General features: G+C 40.7%; 1 protein-coding gene across 9 annotated transcripts in view; it reads right to left on the bottom strand.

Moving 5' to 3' along the window:
• The window catches only part of fat3a (FAT atypical cadherin 3a), a 184,378-nt gene that overhangs the window by 21,025 nt on the left and 139,910 nt on the right, over positions 1–23,443 (bottom strand). For 5 of the 9 annotated variants that reach the window (XM_069534011.1, XM_069534013.1, XM_069534010.1 and 2 more), the window contains 7 exons: positions 18,701–18,897; positions 18,324–18,477; positions 17,871–18,104; positions 17,118–17,510; positions 15,270–15,484; positions 9,669–9,806; positions 3,866–4,009 (listed from right to left, as the gene is read on the bottom strand). In XM_069534011.1, coding sequence (XP_069390112.1) covers positions 3,866–4,009; positions 9,669–9,806; positions 15,270–15,484; positions 17,118–17,510; positions 17,871–18,104; positions 18,324–18,477; positions 18,701–18,897 — 1,475 coding nt within the window. Of the gene's footprint in view, positions 1–3,865; positions 4,010–9,668; positions 9,807–15,269; positions 15,485–17,117; positions 17,511–17,870; positions 18,105–18,323; positions 18,478–18,700; positions 18,898–19,017; positions 19,139–23,443 lie in introns of those variants that run through there. The other 4 variants (XM_069534014.1, XM_069534012.1, XM_069534009.1 and 1 more) reach the window with 2 other exon arrangements.

Raw genomic sequence — 23,443 nt, forward strand, 5'->3', positions numbered from 1 at the left:
TGACATTGGTGTCAGCCCTCAGTACCAAAAACTCATCTACGTGTATGGTACCACTACCTGAGTTATTTGTATTTTTTTATTTACTCAATTATATTTGCATCAGTCGCATGATAGAAATGCCATCAACACACTCACTTACTCGTGGTGAATGAACCCTGTGGGGAATCTCCTGCTATGTTCTCACATTGGCTCCTTTGGACATTATCCAAAATTTTTACTAGGGGGTTGGCAGGAGAAACGCTGGAGAATATCTGGAGGATGTCACTCACACATTTTCTCTCACTCAGACAGGCAGCTACTCCAGTGAATGTCCAAAGATTCTCTGGAGTAAAGTGCATGTCTCAAAAGCTATTTTCAAACATGACCTCCAGATAAAATATGGAGTTTACCCAGAGTTTGCCCTTAACACATGCACAACACAGCGGGAGGTTGTCTGCATGCAGAGATGCATTCACAACAGCAACAAATCCTCCACATTATTCAGGCAAGAGGTGGAGCAGCCGGGTGCAGCAGACAGAGGCAGGAAGTGACACATTAACTCTGCTGTCTTACAACAGAGGCAAAGTCAAAGCAAGTCGAAGGCCCTGTTCATACCTGTATTATAACCAATCTATGGTGAAAGTTTGTCATGTCACACTTGTCAACGTGTCTACAGTGACCACTTATGATTGCTGTGTTGTGTTCTTGTTCTACTCACAAATAAAGAGCTACTTAATTGCTATTTGCAAGACCCAATGTCTCTGTCTGCCTGTCTCTCTCTCTCTGTCCATGTGTGTCTGAGTGAGAGCGAGAGGGAGAGAACGATAGTGAGGCAAGGAGGGGCTAAATGCACTACACAGCATTTATAGCAAAATAAGATTTAATTGTTAATGGCCACAGATAAATAGATGTCGGTGAAACACAAAGAATTGTAGATATACTCAAATTCAAGGTTTTGGTGTTGCTTTATTGTGACCGCAACACATTTGCATCTACACTTAGAAAAGAATGTGGCCACACATGTCCCAGGTCCTGCTCACACCTGTTCTTAACATCTGTCCTGAGAGATCCGATCACGTCTGTGACCACTTGTGATTGCATCTCACTCGCCCACTCTACATACAAATACACACTTAAGTCGTTTCAGTTCACTAAGCCAAATTATGTTCTTTTTGCCCAGTTTGTGCATACAGATGTGTCTGTCTTTGTATCAGCATGAGCTAGCGAGTGAGACGGAGGTAGAGAAAAAGAGAGAGAGCGGAGTGAAGCTGCACGCAGCTCTGCTATAAAGAAAGATTACACATATTTGAAAAAAAGACATCATATCAGTGTAATATTGTGCCCACATACTAATTGCTTTCCATTTCCATTTGTAATAGCAATTCAGAGTTTGCAAATCAGAGATTGAGAATAAGAGGTCCTGGTGGCAGATCATGGATCGTGATCGTGTTGGCGGCTGGTCATGAATCATGATGGTGGATCCTGATAGTAGTGGTGTATCATGATGGTGGATTGTGGATCATGGTGGCAGCAAATCATTGATTACAACAACTGTTTGACATACATTACGCCTACTCACTAACTCACCATTAATGACAATAACTCCTCAATTCATTTGTCATTGCTGCTCCCTTCATCTCTAAGACATTTTCTTATGTATAAATAGTTTAAACATTGACATACTTTTCCATTATTATTATTATGTTTCTTCTAATCAATGTCGTGTTGTAAATATTGTTATTTTGCTGATGTTCTCAGTTACACACGGCATATATTGCACTTCTGTCCTTTCTGGGAGAGGGATCCCTCACATGTGGCTCTCTCTGAGGTTTCAATGCTTTTTTTTTGTTGTGAATATGGGCTATACAAATAAAATTGAATTGATTGATCGGATTACTAAGGACAGATGAAATAACGAGATGTGAATAGGGCCTGATATTCAATTGAAAGGTGATGCAGTTCTGTGGTGCAGTCACTAAATGGAGCTAATTTCCTAAGGGTTGTTTCTTTAGTGGTGTGCTTTGATTTTCTGTTAATTTTCCGTGAAGTCACTGTGGTTTGACAGACATGGTGATCAGCTAGTTTGTCTTCCCTGCAAGTACCCAACGGTATACTTTCTTCAGTCAGTTTATGATAGCCAAGTCTTTCTTGCTTGTTCTACCAAAGTTCAGGTTTATTCTTTCATAAAAATGTATTTGGACATTATTGACACTCACTTGACTGATCACCCAGGGAAGAGCTATTAGTTTTTTTGCACTGACTCTGAAAGTATAATGTATATAAAGTATAACGCTGCTCAAACAATTTTGTTTTGCATTACAATTCTGATTAACACCATATTTCCTTTAATTAACAACCACAGATCGCTTGCAGCACATAACTAAATACCTCCAGCAAACCAGAAATTGTAGAACTCTATCATATAGTTAATTCATTGATAACTAACCCTGATCCTCCATTTGGAAATATGTAATTTTACTCAGTCCCAGAAATTCTGAGGGCAAGCTTGCAAACTGCATAATGCAAATTCAACCAAACTATTGTGGTTGAAATTGTGGTCAGCCCTAGAAATGTCTGTTAATATTCCTCTGCTGCTTCTCAGCAACTAAACACAGCCTCTTTTTTTTGAATGGTGGTTTTGTCTAAATCTAACTTCTGAGCCCTCATATTAGCTTACAACAAACTTTGGAATACATTTTAAGCAGTATGATGGCAGTGGAATTTGTATTTCATTATTTTCATTGAAATGGAAGAAGAAATCTCTCAGCGAGAATGGAGAGGGTAAATACATTTAGCCAGCTAAAATCTATGTACTGATGGGAATCTAATTGTTATATTAAGACCAATTTAAAAAACTCTTACTCAAACTGAGATCTTGTCCCATATATTATTGTCACACCAGCACCTGACAAAAACACAGTACAATATTCCCAATATTCCCCTAAACTGAACCTTAAAGGTTGGGGATACAGCATATTTCCTTGCAGCAGGTGTAATTCAGAGTATAAAAGAAATTGGGAAAAATGTAATCTCTACAGCTTGCTACCTACTGAGTAATAGCTATGGAAAATAGGGTAGTACAGTGGAAACCACATATAGTGATTACATGCATCGTGATGAAATGTTTATATAGATCCAAAAGCTTGGGACAGAATCCTGCTGATACAAATCATGTTTAAACAATCTGGTTATAGTAATTAAGTATTCCTGTACTCTGTGTATGTGTGTGTGTGTGTGTGTGTGAGAGTGTTTGTGAGTGTGTGTTTGTGTAAGAGAAAAAGGAAGAGAACAGGACAAGCTGATGAATGTGTGCTCAGTTATGAAGAAAGATTTAACTAATTAAAAAAAAGTATCAGACATTATGTGATGATCAGTGTTGATATTATGATGTAATTTCAAACAAATTATCGCTTAAACTGTGGCGGGTCAGAGACATCAGCTGAGTTACTGCATGTGTCTGTGTGTATGCGCAATGTTACCTTTCCCTTCACCACTATCAAACAGCACCTATGTAATTCGTTTATAGTAATCAACTGCTTATAGTGATCACTTTGGCCCGGTATAAACATGATCACTTAACCAGTTTGCACTGTAATACAGTAATACCCAGGAGACACTTAAATGTCCCTACAATGTCCACAATTAACTGTTTAATTTATATTGTAGTTTTGGGGCCCTCAAAAAGGCTGGAGTTAATTATAAATTGTTAGCATTATAAGTAAATCATTACTGTTGGCTAAATGACCCGACCTGTCATGAAAGCCAGACACAGTAATTGTTGAAACTCTGCTTATTACTGAATGTTGACTTTACTAACTTTAAAATTTGAATAAATGATAGTCTCTTGTCTTCTCTGTGTTGTAAGTGAGAATCATGTCAGATTTACCTGTATTACAGTAGAGAGGTTGGCCGGGGAGAAGGTGGGAGGGTTGTCATTGATGTCAGAGATGTCTATGTTGACCATCACGTTGGAGGACATGGGTGGGATTCCACTATCCAGGGCTCGGATAGCCAATGAATAGCTGGGAACCTACAGGATAAATACAATGGAAGGTTCATGAAAAACATCCACACTATGGATTTAAAAAAAAAAACCTCATCGTCATAGAGTCTGTGATATCACAGTCACTAAGTAGTTTTCTGAAAGCAGGACTGGTCACTTTGAGTTTTGTCATCATAGCAATTTGTAAAGGTAGAAAATTGAGATTGGATCAAAGTGATTGGTGTTGACCTGAAGTTGGAGGAACAGTTTATCCTCGATACCCTCATGTTCATTTCATCCAACATGTTAAAGACTGCTGGACATACAAACCCAGTAATGAGTTCACTATTATTAGAGCCTTTCCTTGAGGTGAAAATGTAGTGTGTCCTCCGGGTGGCAGTGCAGAATAAACAATAAGATATTGTTGTGATTATACCAAATTAAATGTGGCATCATTAAATGGTGTGCTTTTGGGCATTCAATAAATGTAGCTATCAGAAAAAAATATTATTTAATATTCATATTAAAAATATAAATATTCAATAATAACTAAATCAGGGCACCACCCTTCAAAGGAAGGAAAAGATAGCCAATTTATTGAATAAGTCTCATGAAATTACTGACTATAAATTTGGAACTCTGATTAATAATTAAATAAATAACTATAACCAAAATTACCACATCAATAGCTAGCAAAGTTGAAGGATATGGAGTTCTTGACAGTGTAGAGGTTGGCAAAATTCACACTTATGCAACATTAATGAAGACGTGTTTTGAAGAAAAACATTTATTTTGAGAATAATAAAAGTATAAACACACAAACTAACAAAAGGTGTACTTACTATATACAGATGTATATGTGAGTATGCATGTGTGTGTGTGACTGAGATTAAAAATGGCGGCTGGTCACTATGAAGACAAAAGGCCCCTGGGAGTGGTGAGACCATGTGGCTGAGATCACATGTATGTGTTAAGTTTGTGGAGATGAGTGTGTGAGGTGTTGGTGCCAGACAGTAGTTAAGAAGAAGAGATACTTTATTAATTATTAACCCGAAAACACAATGGGAGAGAGATGGGCAGCCCCCCAGAGCAATTGGGGGATTTGGTGCCTTGCTCAAGGAGGAGGTGATCTGGCACCTCACCAGCTACTAGTTGACTTTGGTCCATACTGGACTTGAACCAGCCACCTTCCAGTTCCCAAGCCAAGTCTCTATGGACTTAGCTACTATCTCTGGAGGAGTATGAAGGTGTTAATGATCTCATCCTTCTAGAATGAATCCTGAGCAATGGACTCGTCAAAATTGAGTATTTACTCTTTTACAGGATATTTCAAGTTTATCTGACTCTTATTTTTATATACCTCACTTGTGTATTTAGTCTCTATGTATTGTCTTCTTGGCTCAGCTTTCCAGTAAATGGTAAACAGTCTGTTTATTTTTCTATTTCTAAATCTTACATCTAAATTACATCATTTTTCTAAAGACTGCCTTTCTTATGCTAAATGGTCTGAATTATCGAGCTTTTGTAATCCTGATGACCACTCAAAGCACATTACAGTACTGTTTTCACCCATTTACACACACTTTCATACAGTGCATTTGTGCGCAGCACTCTGTCATACTCAGTACATATTTCAGCACGCTGACCAACTGGTTAGTGCCCAACCCACTCTACCTCCAGAGCCACAGCCGCCCCATAAGTGCCAGGTAATGTTGCTGTTCTGTTCCCTGGAGTTCCCTTGTGCTTGTGTTTCTGCTGTTTTTCCCTGTCTCTCTGCCAGTCAGATCCTCTCTAGGTCTATTGAGATCATATTCATTGATCTTCACTGCACCTCCCTGCTTTGGTATTTTCTGTGTGGAACCTGTATGGAACACTGCACAAAAACAAGTCTATAATTGAGATAAATATTCATAAAATAAACTTTGTTTATATGTTTACTGTTTACCTTCATTTTCTCATGTTAGAAGTTTGTCTAAGCTGATGATTTTATTTCCAAGCTGTCTGATCGCCTGACTGCAACATAATTGCTGATTTTTCTTGATAAATGTATGACAAAAAGAGTAATAAGCAGCTGAGTTATCATTGTTCTGAAACTGCACCTGACTTGAGAGGTCTGAGGGCAGAACCACACTCAGAATGTCAAGAGCCCTGAGTGGCCAAAAGTAACACTTATTTTAACACATGGATTATCAGGTACATTAGAAATGTGAAAAACTTCAGCTTAAACTGATAAACCTAGAGTTATCAGCTGAACTTCTTCTTTATTGTTCTGGTTCAATCTTACTCTGTTATATAAAGATGGTTATTGGCTGGCTCTGTTAACTCTGGGTTTCCTTATCCTGCTATGAGTGTGTTCATGTAGAGAAATCATTAATTAAAGGTACTAAAGAACTGTGACTATAGTAAAATTATAAAAATGTTTATACCAGTAGGCAAATTCAGTTATAATGAAAAATAAAAATGATAGATTAATTCAAATGAAGCTGTAATAGCTGTCCACCCACCCATCCATCTATTATCATACCAGTTATCCTTTGAGGGTCATAGGGGGAGCTGGAGCCAATCCCAGCTGACATTGGGCAAGAGTTGGGGCACACCCAGGTCACCAGCGTATCACAGAGCAGAGACTGAAGCTGCTTTCAAACGTGCATTGAACTCTCTGCAGGGGCTGTATGTGTGAACGTGTCAGAATGAGAGCCTCTGTGGACTTTCTCTGTCTGGCCCCCTAGTATGCAGAAAGTTCAGAGGAGCGAATGTGAGAATACAATAAGATATCCTTTGCAGGATTCACTGCAAGCAAGTGGGGGAGTTCATGATGTTTCTAACACACACCAGACACAAAAATTAAATAAAAAAATTATATAAATATCCCAGGATGAAAAAGCTGTGTCATACACATAGAAGATACTGACGAAGATGTCTAGAGAGTTTTCGATGATAACAGCCAACACCGGTTTCAATGGGCTGTACATGTGGGCTTTCCAAAGTGGCGTTAATACATAATACAGTACATCCTGCCTTTGCCTGATGCACTCCCCCATCTCCCCCATTTGTTGTTGAAAGCGAGAGTTTCCTGCTGCATTACTAATGTGTGAATGTAAAACTTTGGAGAAAGTCTGGACCCACTTCCTCTGGAAATCATGTCTGAAAAAAGCTATAGAGACAAACAACCATTCACACTCACATTCACACCTGCTCTGCCCTCACTGTTAGACATGCGCACAGTTAAGCAGACAGATTCTTCTAGTTTCTTTTAAGGGCGGGGTCATCCCACTCACAGGCCCCTGTAGTAAGCTCTCTTAGTAAGGCCCTGCCTCGAATGCTGACTGGGGCTGCTTAGCATAGTGGATCATACAGACTATTATTGTAGACAATACCCCTCTGCCAGTGTATGGCTTCTCCTTGGCAGACACCTGAAAGGTGAACTCATCTATGGCAACATCCCAACTTATTCCCAGACTTCATTGCAGGGATGGGAAATCGCTCCGAGGTCAAGGTCCTTTAGGCCCTTTGCCAAGTCCTCTTTGGGAAATGCTTTGATCACCTTGATGCTATTAGAGGCGATCTTGTCTTGTGCAGCCTTAAATTGGACACAGTTAGCGTTTCTTGGGCTTTCTTGAGAATGGAAATTGCCTTATCTTCAGTAGCAAATGAAGTAAGACCATCATTGACATAAAAATGTTGCTTCACATAGCATCTTGTCATCATCCTCTTGTTGTTAGGATGCTCTCCTGAGCCCATATATTGCCACAGCAGGTATGGGCTGTTCCTGAAAAACATGAACCCTCATGCGGTACTCCACTATAGGGTACTCCATGTTGGTATACCAAAGGTAGCGCAAGTAGTTTTCTGTGATCTTCTCATACCAAGAAACAATGAAACCTGTGTTTTATGTCAGCAGTGACTGCCACTTGTCATGGAACCACATGAACACGCCCAATACCAATTAAGATTGGGGGCTGTAAGAAGGACAACGTTTGGATTCGAAGAAACTGAGAAATCAATCATCACAGGAATAGACAGCACACAGGTTGTCAGTATCTCAGGGGTTGGGTCCATGTTGAAAACACCATCAAATCCATAATTTAACTTTGCCATATATCCTTTTAATAGGTAGGAATTTGTAATAATCTTGGACCTGCCATAATAATAATAAAAAATAGCAGCAGATGCTAATGAAGTATGACTCTGTCATGTCAAACAAAAAAGCTCTAAGTAGCAGATAAAAAGCCTGATGAATGGTTGAAATATTTGGCCCTTTGACCACACACGCGAATACACACTCACACACACAAACACACACAGTTCTGGCATGCTCCTCCGTCTTCCAAAAACCTGCTGCAGGATATTTTTCTGTTTCCCTTCACAGCAGCAACAAAACAGTATTCTGCTGCCAGAGATGTATGAAAAAATGTCTGTCAGTAATTAAAAACTATGACCTGCATACCAGAGAGGGAGAGGGGCAGAGGAAATAGAGAAAGATGTATAGAAATGAGTGGATGAAACGTGTAAACACACACAGACACAGCACAGGAGGTGTGAGAGAAAAGAAAGCTGCTGCTCTGTGTGTGATAACCCCAAACACACTTTCATCAGTGAAAAGCTTTGATCCCCCACACGCCCCTGCACTCTCTTTCTGAGCACGCTCAGACAGCTCATCGGCTGTTCTCATGAATACTTTATGATAGGAATATGAACATTTCTGTTTTCAAGCACTGCGAAGAAGGATATGAGGAAGAAGCAGATGATGAAGATGAGGAGTGAGAAAACTATCTAGACGAGAGAGACTGGTTCAGGCCTGCTGCAAATAACCTAAAATGCAGAGCTGCTTTGTGTTTATGTTTATCTGTTCAAGTGTGATAAGTTGCCATCAAGTCAGTGTCCATACTTTCCAAACGCAACAAGCAAGCTCCTAATGAGTTCTTCACATCAGAGATGGGCGACTATGACAGCTCACACTCTGCAGGTATCCACTAAGGCTGAGCGCTACAGCAGCTCTTTTCATACTATGGCTGTTCGTGTATGCAGGGGTCAACTAATTCTATTGTTCACTTGATGATATGTCAGTATTGGAAACATAATCATGATATATGAGGCAATAACCTACAAAAAAATAAAAAATTAGATTAGATTTTAGTGACCGTTATGACCTTGCAGATTATAACAATGCAGCTTGCAGATTGATATACAGTATGTTGAGGAATTTTTTGAAATTATCCTCACACATTACTGTATGCCACTATATACTGTATTATGTATGTATGGTGAATATTACATTGTATCTGTACACCATTAAGAGAAGAGTTCCTGAAATTCCACAGATACTCCCTTCCTTCTCTAAACAGTACACAAGGTCAGGTTATAAAGGACCGACCAACCGTGCATTGCAGTGTCTATGCTTAGGGACTTTCATATCTATGTTATCTATACTTTCAGATGCCCCAGACAGAGAGGCACCAACTTCGGGTCTCCTTGATGCATCAAGTCGAAATTATCAAGTCTATATTAAAATCTTCTGCATAAGACATCAGCTGCTGCCTGAGTTCCCTTTCACCAGCTTCCAGAAAACTTCAGTATATCATGACAATTCACAAAGCTACAAGCTAACAAGTCTTTGATCTTCGTTCACTCTGTATAGCCATTGTCTGTGTTCAAAACATCTTTTGGATCTGTTTTTGAAAGAGTGTGCATGTGTGTCTGTCCTTACTGTCTCATGGTCCAGTTGCTTGTTGACCTTGATGACCCCACTGAGTGGGTCAATGAAGAAGTGGTTGTCTCGGTCTCCACTGACAATGGAGTAGAGGATTGCTCCATTCAGCTGACTGTCCAAATCCTCTGCTAATAGCTACAAACACAGCAACACAGTAGCATGAGTGAATATATAGCAGTCATACCACTTGTTCCTTTCCTATATTAAATACAAAACATTCTATGATGAAGCATTTTTCATCCATATCGTTTTACTATTTACAAAACCATCTCCTTTGTAAAGATCAGGTTTGACTTAATCCAAACTTCTGAAACTTCTGTGGCAATCAGAATAGTCTGTGAACTCAGGCTACAATATACTCTGGCAATGAATGTAATAGTTTTAGCCATGCAAAGGCAACACTGTTTTAAATAAAACTGAAAAGGTTCAGGCATTTGAAAATAATGCAAGGACACTATCAAGGCCCCAGAGAAAACATGTAATGCTTCACTTGTTGCTTTATAAATATAGAACACTCTTGGAAATGAAGACGGTTTTATTAACTAAATGCCTTTCACAGATATAAAGGTATATTTCACTGCCCATGGACTGTTTTTATAGCAGACATTTTGACTTGTTAAAGCAAAAAACACACTTGTGGAATGAATACTATGACTGATGGCTGCATTCCATTAAGCTGAGCCAGACCCAGGGCTATGACATTATGCGTTCTCAGATGCTGACATGGTTTACTTCGAAAGTTAATGGAATGGCACAGATATTTATGTCATTATTTACATCTGTGCTTTCCCTGATAAAATATCTGCCATGAAAAGGGTATCATATAAAGTAAGTTGAAGATACTTCATCATACTTTATTATCTAGTTTCACCTAACACTGGCCATCATGATAAACTATACTATGAGACTGATTATTAACTATGGTTCTGTTATTAACAAGAAACATATTCAGAATCATGAATAAAGTATTTGATATAATACAAAAGGAAACATTTACACCTGCCAGTAAATGTGATCATGATCGATCCTCTTCGGATTGTGCATTTTTAGAGCAAATTTAACAGCCATTTGAAAAGTTCAAATCAAGGGGATTCTCGATCAATGATGAAGCGACAGAAAAAGCCACATCATACAAAATATTAAGAAATTATCCTCAAATGAAGTGAGTATGGCATGAATGAGAACAATTTTTGAAGAACTTTTTGTTACTGTATCCATCCTATGAGTCTTTTCTATCTAGGAAATACACACAATACATTTTGGATATTAACTTGATTCAAGTGTGGAGGGAACAGAATCCTGGCAAAATAGAATTCTCTTGTCATCCAAGTAAAGGCAAATCTCATTCATGTATTGATTAGTTTCTGATAGTGATTAGCGATCTAGAACTATTGAGTATTAATATAGAGAAATTGTTTCAGTTGCTACAATTGGTTACAGAACCCAAACATTGCTATATGTATGTAAACTTGACAGTTATTTTTTTTTTTAATACAGAACCATCTAATGCCTGGTGAAGCATTCAAAGCTTTCTGTCAAACAATTGCCAGGATCAAACAAAAGTTACATGGAAAAGTAGAAATAGATCTCAAGCATGACAACTTCTTTTGTAATGTTATCTAATTAAACCTCTTAAGGAAATCTAACTTTAGAAAGAAATAAAAGTTTTAGAGAGTTTTATGAATCAGAAACTGTGTTTATTGCCAAATAGGTTGGATCCTGAACTGGACTGTGGTGGTAGCTATTATTGCTGCTCCATTCATCTTTATCAGATGTTTTCTTATGTATAAATACTTCAAACACACACTTATAAATCATGTTTCAAACTGTTTCTTCTTATTTTGTTCAGTTACATGTGGCATCTATTGCACTTCTATCCATCCTGGGAGAGGGATCCATCAAATGTGGCAGTTTCTAGGTTTTTTTTTAGGGTTTTTGGGTAGTTTTTTCTTACTCTTGTTGACGGTTAAGGACAGAAGATGTCACACCCTGTTAAGCCCTATGACACTAATTGTAATTCAGTCAGGAACACTATGTCATGATTTACCCATTTGTTGCAAATAGGGATACAATTGTGATTGGCACTGAAGGCTCCTTTCCTTGGATGTTCCCTGGATTACACAAGCAGCGTGCTAAGATAAAACAGCGAACATGTGCAGAACACCAAAACAATGAAACCCCAACACCAACATCAAGCTAGAATGATGATGTCTGTGTAGCAACAAGCATAAAGCAAATCTGAAATTGTTGTCTAAGGAATGCAGGCATGCACCCTGTGAAAGGGTATACTACTAATAAATGACGAAAGTAGGTGCTCTGAAATGATCAAAAGAATGCAGGCATGTATTCTACGAGAGGTCATACTGATGATAAGTAAAACTTCTGTGTGCAGCATGCATGCTGCAGACCTCTAAATTTACTTAAGAAAGAATGCAGGCGTGCATTCCACGAGAGACTATACTACTGTTATGTGAAATAACTATGTGTAGCAGCAAGCATCCTTCAAACCTCTAAAACTATTGACTAAAGAATGTAGGCATGCGTTCTGTAAGAGAACATACTACTGTTATGTGAAATAACTATGTGTAGCAGCAAACATGCTGCAGACCTCTAAAATTATCAATCAAGGAATGTGGGTATGCATTCTGTGAGAGAACATACTACCATTATATGAGTTAGCTAAGTATAGCAGCGCATGCTGCAGACATCTAAAATTATTATTAAAGAATGCAGGCATGCGTTCTTCGAGAAGTTGTACTACGGTTATGTGGAATATCCGTGTGTGAAAGATTTGCTGTTCAGTTATTAGCACTCATGGTCATTTTAGCTGAGATTTGAACAGAGAACATTAAGCAAGGTTGCTTTGTTTTCACAGAACTAATTTGTTTCTTTGACCAGATTTGCCTCAGAGATGCGAGCAACGATAATAGGATACAATTCTAACGAGCAGTGGGTTGACGTAAGAGGGAGGATCAAGCAGTTCTTTGGCCAAAATCGCTCATTATTGTAGATCCCCCAAAACTGATGGAGGGAGCAGCATCAGTAAAGAATCTGATGGCAACTGATGTCGTTGTTGAAGAGAGAAATATATATTTATATATATATATACATAAAAATGTAAGTTATTTGTACATATATATGCTGTTCTGCTTTACACACGGCAGTGAAAATTTGATTTATTCTGGATCAAATCTACGTTCTTCTACAAAATTATGCAGTTTATCCATGATTTGTCGGAGGTCCAATAATCTAGAGATAAGTGATCTAACTTGGGGAATGATATGCATGGCGAAATTGAAATTAGCCAATTAAAACAAATTTCCATTTTGGTAATGGATGCTGTATCCGGCACACTTTTCGTGGCTTCTCTAATTCACATTGGGTTTTGTAGAGGTAGTGATGCTTGCATAAGGTCGCTGTCTTAATACCTGAGCCTAAGACTATCTTTTTTAAAGAGCCTTGAGTTTTCTTTTCTGAGAATGGGACACTTAACAGCTTAAAAACATTTTGTTATTGCGTTAATGCATCTATTTGGCTGGGACTGAGGATAATCAAATACTAGGAAATAGTTGGGTAGGTGAATGATGGGGGCTGACAGATATATAATCTTTTTAATTTATTTATTTATACATTTTACTTTAACCTGAGTATTTCTGTGTTGCAGTGCCGATTATGGCCCTTCTCCATCTGCTTAGACAGTAACTTGTCGATTTTATTTATTTTTATAGCTGATTATTATGGGCGTGTAATACTTTTGGCAGAATGCTTGAACTGCCAAAAACCTTGGACCGAACCAGTCATTAAATAATTACAAAATGTGGTTTGAGGGCTTTTTAGAGCTTTACCAAGCTCTGATACATTACACACTTATATTTTGAGAATGTGCGCGATGGCACGCAGCCTGGAGAAGCTGTCTCCGCAATACTGCACGCGTTTGAATACAAAACTGAAGAGACACTGCAGCAGCAGGTGGGAAGAATGAGACTCCCGATGAAGTTGTAGGAACTGCAGTTCCCAGAATTATTTGCGGCGTGACGTTGATTAGGAGTGCGCTACCGGCCATGCTCACGGCAAAAACAACAGACGCCCTGGATGCGGTGTTGAAGTTTATGGAGAGTTGTCTTGGAGCAGGCGTGGGTGGCAGTGTAGCTGAGCAGGGATCAGTGAGGATGAGGTCAGATTTAAAGGGACCGCTTTGGTGAGAGAATAGACTGTGGTGGGTGGCTGACGAGCACCCGTAACATATCGGTAGCTGACAGCTGAGCACATGACTCCGTGTCCTGCATGAACTAACGCGATGCTTCATTTTGTGAATATTGGCTATAGAAAAAAAATTTGAATTTTGAAATTTGAAGGTTTACACAAATAAGGAATTTGATGTTGTGTGTTCTTTGCAAGCATAAATGTAACAAATATAAAAGATATTAAAATATTATTTAAATCCTCAGAAGGGACCCTTCAATCCCAGACCCTGACAGAAGATGCACAGGAGATTAGATAGAGGTTTATTATGGGATGCAGGCTATCAAAATTATTGCCAATGTAAAGTACCATGTCCTGACGTCTTACCGATTGAATTTAACAAGAAATTACAAGAAAATTACTCATTATATTCTTGAATGTCAAAATGGCTATGTGGAAGAAGTTTATCGATTTCATAAAATTACAGGAGCAAAGCTGTATCTATACTCAAAATACCCAAAATCAAAACAAACAAAAAATGACAGAAAATCCTTTCCTCAAAAAATAGTATTGACATTCAGTATAAAACATATCAGTATATCAAAGATCACAATTCTTGCTTCTCTCCGGCAAAAACTCTGGGCAAAGAGAGGTGGACATGTGTGGCAACATGGTCAAATGTCTTTAGTGGAGGCAGTTTTGATGTCATAATAAGGAGGCAACCATTGGTAGGCTTGAGGCATTGAGAATTATCATTTGAGAGGACATATAAAGGGGTAGTTCATCCCAAAATTTTAATTCACTTATTATCTACTCAGTACTATGCTGGTGGAGGGGTGGGTGAAATGTTTCAGTCGAACAAAAAAAAACATAAGAAAACCATAAAATGCCTCCTCCTAGTTACTGCTGTGGTAACTGCATCTATCGCGAGTTCTCGTGAGATCACAGCGGACAATTAGGCTAAATAAATGGTGTAAAACACGATGTTACAACAAATTTGAATGTCAGGGCTAATGGACACTTGGATGACACCACAGAAGCAGTATAGAGGCATTCCATGTTTTTTTTTTTCATGTTGTTTTTGTACATTTGAAGAAGTTGTTTGCCATTAACTTCAATTGTACTGGATTTGGCTGCAACACTGTTTACCACTTCCCCCATCCCTCTATCTGCATAGTGGTGAGTAGATAATGAGTGAAGGAGATGACACTTGTATTGTACTGGAGAGACTTACATAATTAGATGAGTGTTTTTGAAATGAATTGCTCTAGGTTTTTCTTATTTTGTTGCTTGTTTTATTTTTTGTTTCCTATCGTCTTCCTATTTTGATTTAATGTTGTGCAACACATCTGGAACACTTTCAGCCTCAGGTCTTCCATACAAGCAGGGAAATTTTTACTCTGTTGCTGTGCTTACCTGGAATACAGATTGTCCAATGTTGGCATCCTCTGACACCACTGCACTGTAGACGTCATGGCTAAACATGGGTGCATTATCGTTGACATCCGTCAGGTTTATGTTCACTGTAGAAATTGCACTGAGTGGTGGTCTGCCACCATCACGAGCTTCCACAGTCAGGAAGTAGTCCCTGCACGTCTCATAATCCAGAGTTTGGGCAATTAGAATGGCACCTGAGGAAAATGAGGAGTAAGGGGAAATAGAAATATACATTTGATTATATGTAAAGAGTACAGTTTAAATTGGTGGTGGTAAAAAAAATGTTTTGTAAAGTTGTACTGTCGAATAGAAATCCCACCCAACTCTTGTTTGTTGCTATTACTGATGATCACCAGTGCATAATTGGTCAAGGTCATTTAGGTTAGAATTGCATTCTATTTTTGCTTACTGATGTGATATGTGTGATTATGACAAATATTTGGGCATAGTAGTGCAAGTGCTAGTTCAGACACTGAGTTTAGCAACAAATCTCTTTCTTATAAGCAAGGAGAGGTATAAAAGCATTCCAGTCAGCAATAATGTATATGAAAAGTTCCAGTCTGGTTTTAAACCTCGTCATCAGAATCAGAATCAGAAAAGCTTTTATTGCCAAGTAAATTTGCACATACATGGAATTTGTTTTGATGTTGTAGGTGCATGTCAGACATCTCTAAATATAACAAGATACAAAAAATCAAGTGTTAAAATTTAAAAATATAAATATAAAAATAGTAACAGTATGTTTTTTGAAGGTAAAAAATGAGAAATAAGAAGAGCAGTACAGCTGAGTAAGTATAGTGTTCACAGTATGCAGAGTATTTCCAATATAAGTATATAGCTGAGCGTTAATGTAACGCATAGAGTAGAGAATGCAGTGTCAATGTGACATATGGAAGCAGAGGTGGAGTGTGAAAGAGTGTCAGGCACTGACATAGCACTGAAACAGCTCTTTTAAGAGTGTTTAATGATCTGATTAAAATGTTGATTCAGGCGACTCTGCTGTCCTTGTGCTTTCAACAGTGTCGATCACTCAGTCCTGTTGTCCCGTTTTCACACTAAGTTAGAGAGCTGACATCAGCCACTCAGCTGCTCCTGGACTTGCCTAACCAGAGGTGATCGAGCCTTTGCAGTACCCAAACTTGTGGATGAGCTTACCACTCAATATTAGATCTGCCCATGCTCTAGCACACTTCAAATCATTGTTAAGAACACATCTGAGAATGTTTTTATCCCAGCAGATTATATTTTATTGTATATTTTATCTAAATTTAAATTATTATTTTATTTTTATTACTGGTATTCTGATGTATTGCATGTTGCTGTCCTCCTGCTGTACCTAATACTACCACTTTGTTTTAAATGTGCTATATGAATAAAACTGACATTGACATTAAGTCATATTACATCTGATTTGGGCTCCACTAGGACCTGAGAAAAATATTTGGCTCTAAGAGTCATTTAATTTGTTATAAAAATATGCTAATTAGTACTACTTTGAAGTTAGTATATTTTTGCAACTCGTTGTAGTATTAGATAGGACAGAAATTGAGATTAACACAGCATCATAGTGAAAGTGACTAAGGGGTTGGGATCAGTAATAGTTCTATAACTATTACTGATGTTCCATGCCGAGTATGGCTAACCAGTTCTTTTAACCATGAGATACCTGTGTCAATGGAGCTCATTAGTCAGTGGGCAACATATTTCATTCCCCACTGTACAGCTTGGAGTGTTCATGTGCGCAACAATACAACTGGAACTTGTTAAAATGTAAATGAAGTGTGAATAAAATGTTGACAAGTGAAGAAATGTGCTTAGCACTCTCACCGGTCAGTGGGTGGATGTGGAACTTCCCATGCTCGTTTCCTGATCGGATACTGTAGGTGATCTCAGCATTGGTTCCGATGTCCTTGCTTGCAGCATGAACTCTCAGAACTTCGGTGCCCACTCCCACATCTTCTGGCACTGTTGCCATCTGGTCTCGGCGCTCAAAAACAGGCGGGTTGTCATTGATGTCAAGCACAGTGATCGTCACATTGACCAATGAAGAGAGAGGCAGTGGTGAACCCTGGTCTGAAGCAAGGACTGTTATCTGATAAGCCGACTGGACCTCGCGGTCAAGAACACGTTCCAGGACAACGATGCCAGAGGATTTATCGATGGAGAATGAGCCTCCAGCAGAGTCAGCCAGAGAATAGGCCACCATCCGGCCTGGACCTGCTGCACAGCCACAGGAAAAACAGCAGAGGTTTAAAGGCATTGTCATTGACCTCTGTCTCCCAATAATGGTTTCTGACAAATTTTTTGAATAGTTTCACAATCACATCTTATTTTCAGAAATTGGTCAGTTGTGTGAAGAGCAGGCAGGACGTTTGAGGACTTCCACAGTCTCATCTTTAGAACTTAAATGTGGTTTCATAACTAGACTGTTGGGCTTTGGTGGAGATTTGCGATTGTATTTGTAGATTGCATTTACTGTATTAAAGGTTTCTTAAAAATAAAATAGTGTATCCTTTCAATCATGACCTGAAAGAGTGGTGACAATGCCAGTAATTGCAACAATAGTAATAGTTGCATCACCTTCATCAGGGTCAATAGCCTGGATACGGGTGAGCAGGGCTTTGGTGGCAGTGTCTTCATAGATGCTGGCAGTGTAATGTGACAGGGTGAAGATTGGGGGGTTGTCGTTCACATCAGTGACTACCAGCTGCACCTCAGAACGACACCATTTCCCACCACCATCAGTTGCCTGGGCAACCAGGTGATAGCTGGCTGTCATCTCACGGTCCAGAGTCACAGATGACTTGACCTCACCTGGTCAGATGAGAAATGGCATGTGAAGCATTGAGAGATGGAAGGAAAGAGTTGGACATGACAATGTGTCACACAAGTTTTTAAGTAGCCACATAAATAAATGTATCTTTAACTGTGTAAGCAGAGTGATAAGATGGAGACCTGGTATTGTTCCTCTCCTGCATCTCACTCTATACGGGACTGATCATTGTAACAAATTATGAAAGTTTAGTAAAATACCAGTGTCTGGGTCCATGCTGAAATCCTGGAAGCCAGGACCATGTAAGGAGTACTGGATCCAGGCACTGACGCCCACATCCGCATCTGTAGCTCCAACCCTCAGCAGCACACTGTTGACTGGGAGGTCCTCTGGAATTGAAGCAGTGTACACAACCTAGACATGCGCACACACATACACACACACACACATCCAGACATACACATTCATACACAGCAAAGAAAAAAAGAGAGGCACTCTATGGAATAAAATGTCGCTGAATTTTCTGAAGCGTTGCCAGTAGATGAATTTACAGTTAATAAAATCACAAACAACGTATCCACAAATATCTGCCGTTTGCAATAGACTTAAACCATTATCATATGGTTTTATTTCTCACCTGGTCACAGATGGGGTTGTTGTCATTGGTGTCTATCACTGTAATTTCCAAGGTTGCTTGGGAAACAAAAAGTCCATCGCTTGCAGTGACATTGATGATGTAGAGGTTGCGCTCCTCCCTGTCTAGCAACCCCTTCACATACATCTTCCATTCACCCTGAACCAAGCCCAGCGCGAACACACCCCGATAGTTCCCACCTTAAAACAAAGACAGATATCCAGGTCAAAAAAATATTTTTAGACATGTAAGCTAACATGGAGTTTGTAAGTGATAACGATTTGTAGCACAAAAACAGTTTAAATGTCACATCACATCACACCACAAGACATCTCGTACTTTAGATCTGACTTTAAAGTCAGGGTAGATGAAGTCCCACTTTGAGTGGCGTTCCATTGTACTTTTTATAGTAGCAGCTTGGAAATCTCGACTTTTGTTTGTCTGAAACGCAATCGGGAAATTGCAAGTCAGACATTTCCAACTTCCAAATACGAAATGTAGCATATGGGGGAAAAAACGGTTATGGGTGATGCCTACTTGGGGCGTGTCGAATTACCAAGTCATAAATTTACATTGAACATTTTACATTGCTCAAAAAAATTAAGGGAACAATTAAATCACATTTCAGACCTTGATGAACCAATTTTTCAAATTAAAGGTTCAGTATGTAGAATGTAGGGACATCTAGTGTAGATAGATAGATAAATTACTTTATTCATCCCCGGAGGGAAATTAAGTCGTCATAGCAGCTCGTGTATCAGAACACAACAGAACACAATGCAATAGAACAAAACAAAACATTGAGGTAAAAAGAACAAAAACAGAAACACAAGATGAATAGGCAGACAAGTAGTGCAGTGGCAATATGATGGTAATAGTAATGATGATATGATGGTAATGTTATTGTTAGACAGTATATATATATATAGTATACAATATAACATAATATATATTTATATAGATAGTAATTATACCAATATAATGGCAGTATATAGTAATAATGGCAGCAACAGTATATATAATAATAATAGTAATACTAGTAGTAATAATATAATAATAATAACATGTACACATGTATAAATATGTGTATATAGACTTATATATACGAAGAATATACAGAGAATATACAGAGTATGATATAATATGATATAGGGTATAAATATAAGTACTTGACTATACAATATACTATCAGTGTAAGAATATGTAGACTGGGTGTGCAAAAGACAATATTATTGTATAAAATGATCTGTAATATCAAAATGGTTTAAATTAACACATATCACAGAAGTAAATGTTCCAGTATATGGGGCGTAGTGTAGTACAGGGTACATGGTGCAAGGGTGACAGGTATATTAGTGCAGTTCTGTGATGGTGGTTCTGACAGAGGTCGATGAGTTATAGAGTCTTATTGCGGTTGGAATGAACGATTTCCTGTATCGCTCCTTAGAGCAGCGGGGTTGGATGAGCCTGTGGCTGAAGCTGCTCTTTAGCTTGTCCAGTGTTTTGTGGAGGGGGTGAGAGGGATTGTCCATGATTGCCAGCAGTTTTGCCAGCATCCTGTTCTCCACCACCTCCTCCATGCTGACAAGCTTAGAGCCAACCACAGACTCTGCTTTCCTTATGATTTTGTTCAGTCTGTTGGCGTCCTTTGTCCTGATGCCCGCACCCCAGGACACCACAGCAAAGAAGATGGTGCTCGCCACAACAGACTGATAGAACATCTGCAGCATCTTGTTGCAGACATTCAAGGACCCGAGCCTCCTCAGGAAGTAAAGCCGGCTCAGGCCCTTCTTGTAGACGGCCTCTGTGTGGGTGGACCAGTCCAGTTTATTGTCCAATGTGATACCAAGGTACTTGTATGCAGGTACCACCTCCACATCCGTCCCACCGATGCAGACAGGAGAGGGCAGGGGCTTGTTCCTCCTGAAATCCACCACCATCTCCTTCGTCTTCTCCACGTTGAGCTGCAGGCGGTTCTCCCCACACCACTTCACAAAGCGGTCGACCAGGTCCCTGTACTCAGCCTCCCCCCGCCCTCAATACACCCCACAATGGCCGTGTCATCAGAGAACTTCTGCAGATGACACGACTCAGTGCACTGCTTAAAATCAGCAGTGTATGTGGTGAAGAGGAAGGGGGACAGTACAGTTCCCTGGGGGGCCCCGATGTTACTGATCAGACGATCAGACACACAATTCTGTAATCTCACAAACTGCAGTCTGCCCGTCAGATAGTCATCGACCCAAGTGATGAGGGGAGCACTCACCCGCGTGCCCTCCAGTTTGGCCTTCAGCAGTCTGGGCTGGATGGTGTTGAAGGCGCTGGAGAAATCAAAAAACATGATCCGGACTGAGGTGTTGGGTCTGTCCAGGGAGGAGTAGGCCTTCTGCAGCAGGTAGATGATTGCATCATCAACCCCAACATGGGGCTGATATGCAAACTGCAGGGGGTCTTGTGATGGGCATACCAGCGGTCTGAGGTGTGCCAATACCAGTCTCTCCTTGACCTTCATGATGTGAGAGGTCAGTGCCACCGGCCTGTAGTCCTCCAGTGCAGCAGGATGTCCTTTTTTGGGCACTGGGACCAGGCAGGATGTTTTCCAGAGCACTGGCACTCTCTGAAGGTGTAGGCTCAGGTTGAAGAGGTGCTGGAGAACTCCACAGAGCTGGCTGGAACATGCCTTCAGCACACGAGGGCTGATGCGGTCCGGTCCAGCAGCTTTCCTCTGTTTGAGCCTCTCCAGCTCTCTCCTCACCTGGCTGGCTGTGATGTGTAGTCCAGACTGGAGGGTAGGGGATGTCAGTGGTGGGTTTGAGGGTGGTGCAAAGAGGTGTGTGTTGCAGGAGGTGGTGGTGGTGGGGGACTGTGGGTGATGTGAGGATGTCCTGGGGGTGGGAGGTGTGAAAAAGTCTGTGGTGAAAGCCAGCGGAGGGGTGGGGGGAGATGGTGACGGGTGTGGTGTGGGGCAGAGGATGATGGGGGGAGGTGGGGGGTTGTTGCTCTGAGAAGCAGTAGAGGCAGTCGTAGAGGCAGTGGAGGGTCCGCTGGGGGTGGGGGGGTTGTTGTTGAACCTATTGAAGAACGTGTTCAGCTCGTTCGCACGTCGTTCATTCCCAGCTGCTCCCTCACCTCTCCTCTGAAAGCCGGTGATCTCCTTCATCCCACTCCAGACGTCTCTGCTATTGTTGTCCTCCAGTTTGTGCTCCAGTTTTCTTCTGAAGTTGTCCTTGCTCTCCCTGATGCTGTGCTTTAGCTCCCTTTGTACCCATTTGAGTTCTGCTCTGTCCCGTGATCTAAAGGCCCTCTTCTTCTCGTTGAGAAGGGCTTTCAGGTCGCTTGTTACCCACGGTTTGTTATTTGGGTAACAGCGGACCTCTTTAGTGGGTATGGTGTTGTCTATGCAGAACCCAATGTACTCAGAGACACAGTCAGTCATGCCATCAATGTCCTCACCATGTGGCTCATACAGAGCATCCCAGTCTGTGGCCTCCAGCGCTCCACGCAGTGTGTCCATGGCCTCAGGAGTCCATTTCCTCACTGTCCTCACTTTGACTGGGTGCCGCTGAACCACAGGCTTGTATGATGGGCAGGACTAGGTTGTGGTCTGATCTGCCCAGTGGTGGCAGGGCAGTGGAGCTGTATGCATCCTTAACATTTGCATACAGCAGGTCCAAAGTCTTATTGTCACGGGTGGCACATTTTACAAACTGGAAGAATGTTGGGAGTGTGGATGAGAGGGAAGCATGGTTAAAGTCACCTGTGATGACGATGAAGGCCCCGGGGTGTTGTGTCTGTAATCCTGCAGTCACAGTGTGGATGACGTCACACGCTGCTTCTGCGTTCCCAGATGGAGGAATATAAACAGTGATGGCGAAAACACTGGTAAACTCCCTCGGCAAATAATATGGACGAAGTCCGACTGCGACGAGCTCAATGTCCGGGTTGCATAGACGCTGTTTAACGGTGACGTACCCGGGGTGACACCACCTGTTGTTCACGAGCACGGCGAGACCCCCTACTTTCTTCTTGCCGGTCGCGGTGGTGTCTCTGTCGGCTCGAACCGTCTGGAAGCCGGGAATGGTGACGTTGGAGTCCGGTATCTGCTCGTGCAGCCACGTTTCTGTGAGACACACAATACTGGACTCCCTGTACTCCCTCTGTGTTCTGATGAGCGCTTCCAGTTCGTCCACTTTATTTGCCAGCGACCTCACGTTTCCAGTGATGACTGCAGGGATGAAGGGCTTAAACTTCCTCTTCACCATCCTCCGTTTAAGCCCCGCTCTACAGCCCCGCCGTCTCTTCTTTAGCTCCTCCGGGATGGTGGGTCTCTCTCCGGCCAAGAGGGTGGTGTGCCTCAGGGCCATCAGCTGGTCGCGGGTGTAAACAATGCCGGCGTGTGTTGCAGGCATGCTTCCAGTGATCCGAAGAGACCGAAGTGCGGTTAAAAGTAATAAAAAGTGTCAAATCAGTTGCAAAAGCATCTCGTCATTGTGCAGTACGAAGATGCACAGAGCAGTGCAAAAATAAATATAAAAAACAAACAGCAAACGTAATAAAAACACGAAAGACCGACAGTAATACACGGAGCTGCTACGACAGGCTCCATTGATGTAGTGTGGTGAACGTTATGCTGCTGTATCATCGTCGCTCATGATAGGTTTGGCGGTGGGTCGGTGATGGACTGAGGAGGCATATCCTTGGAGGGTTGCACAGATATCCATATCATAGCCAACAGTACCCTGACTG

The sequence above is a fragment of the Paralichthys olivaceus genome, chromosome 11 (genome assembly GCF_024713975.1).
Source record: "Paralichthys olivaceus isolate ysfri-2021 chromosome 11, ASM2471397v2, whole genome shotgun sequence".
NCBI classification, from domain to species: Eukaryota; Metazoa; Chordata; class Actinopteri; order Pleuronectiformes; family Paralichthyidae; genus Paralichthys; species Paralichthys olivaceus.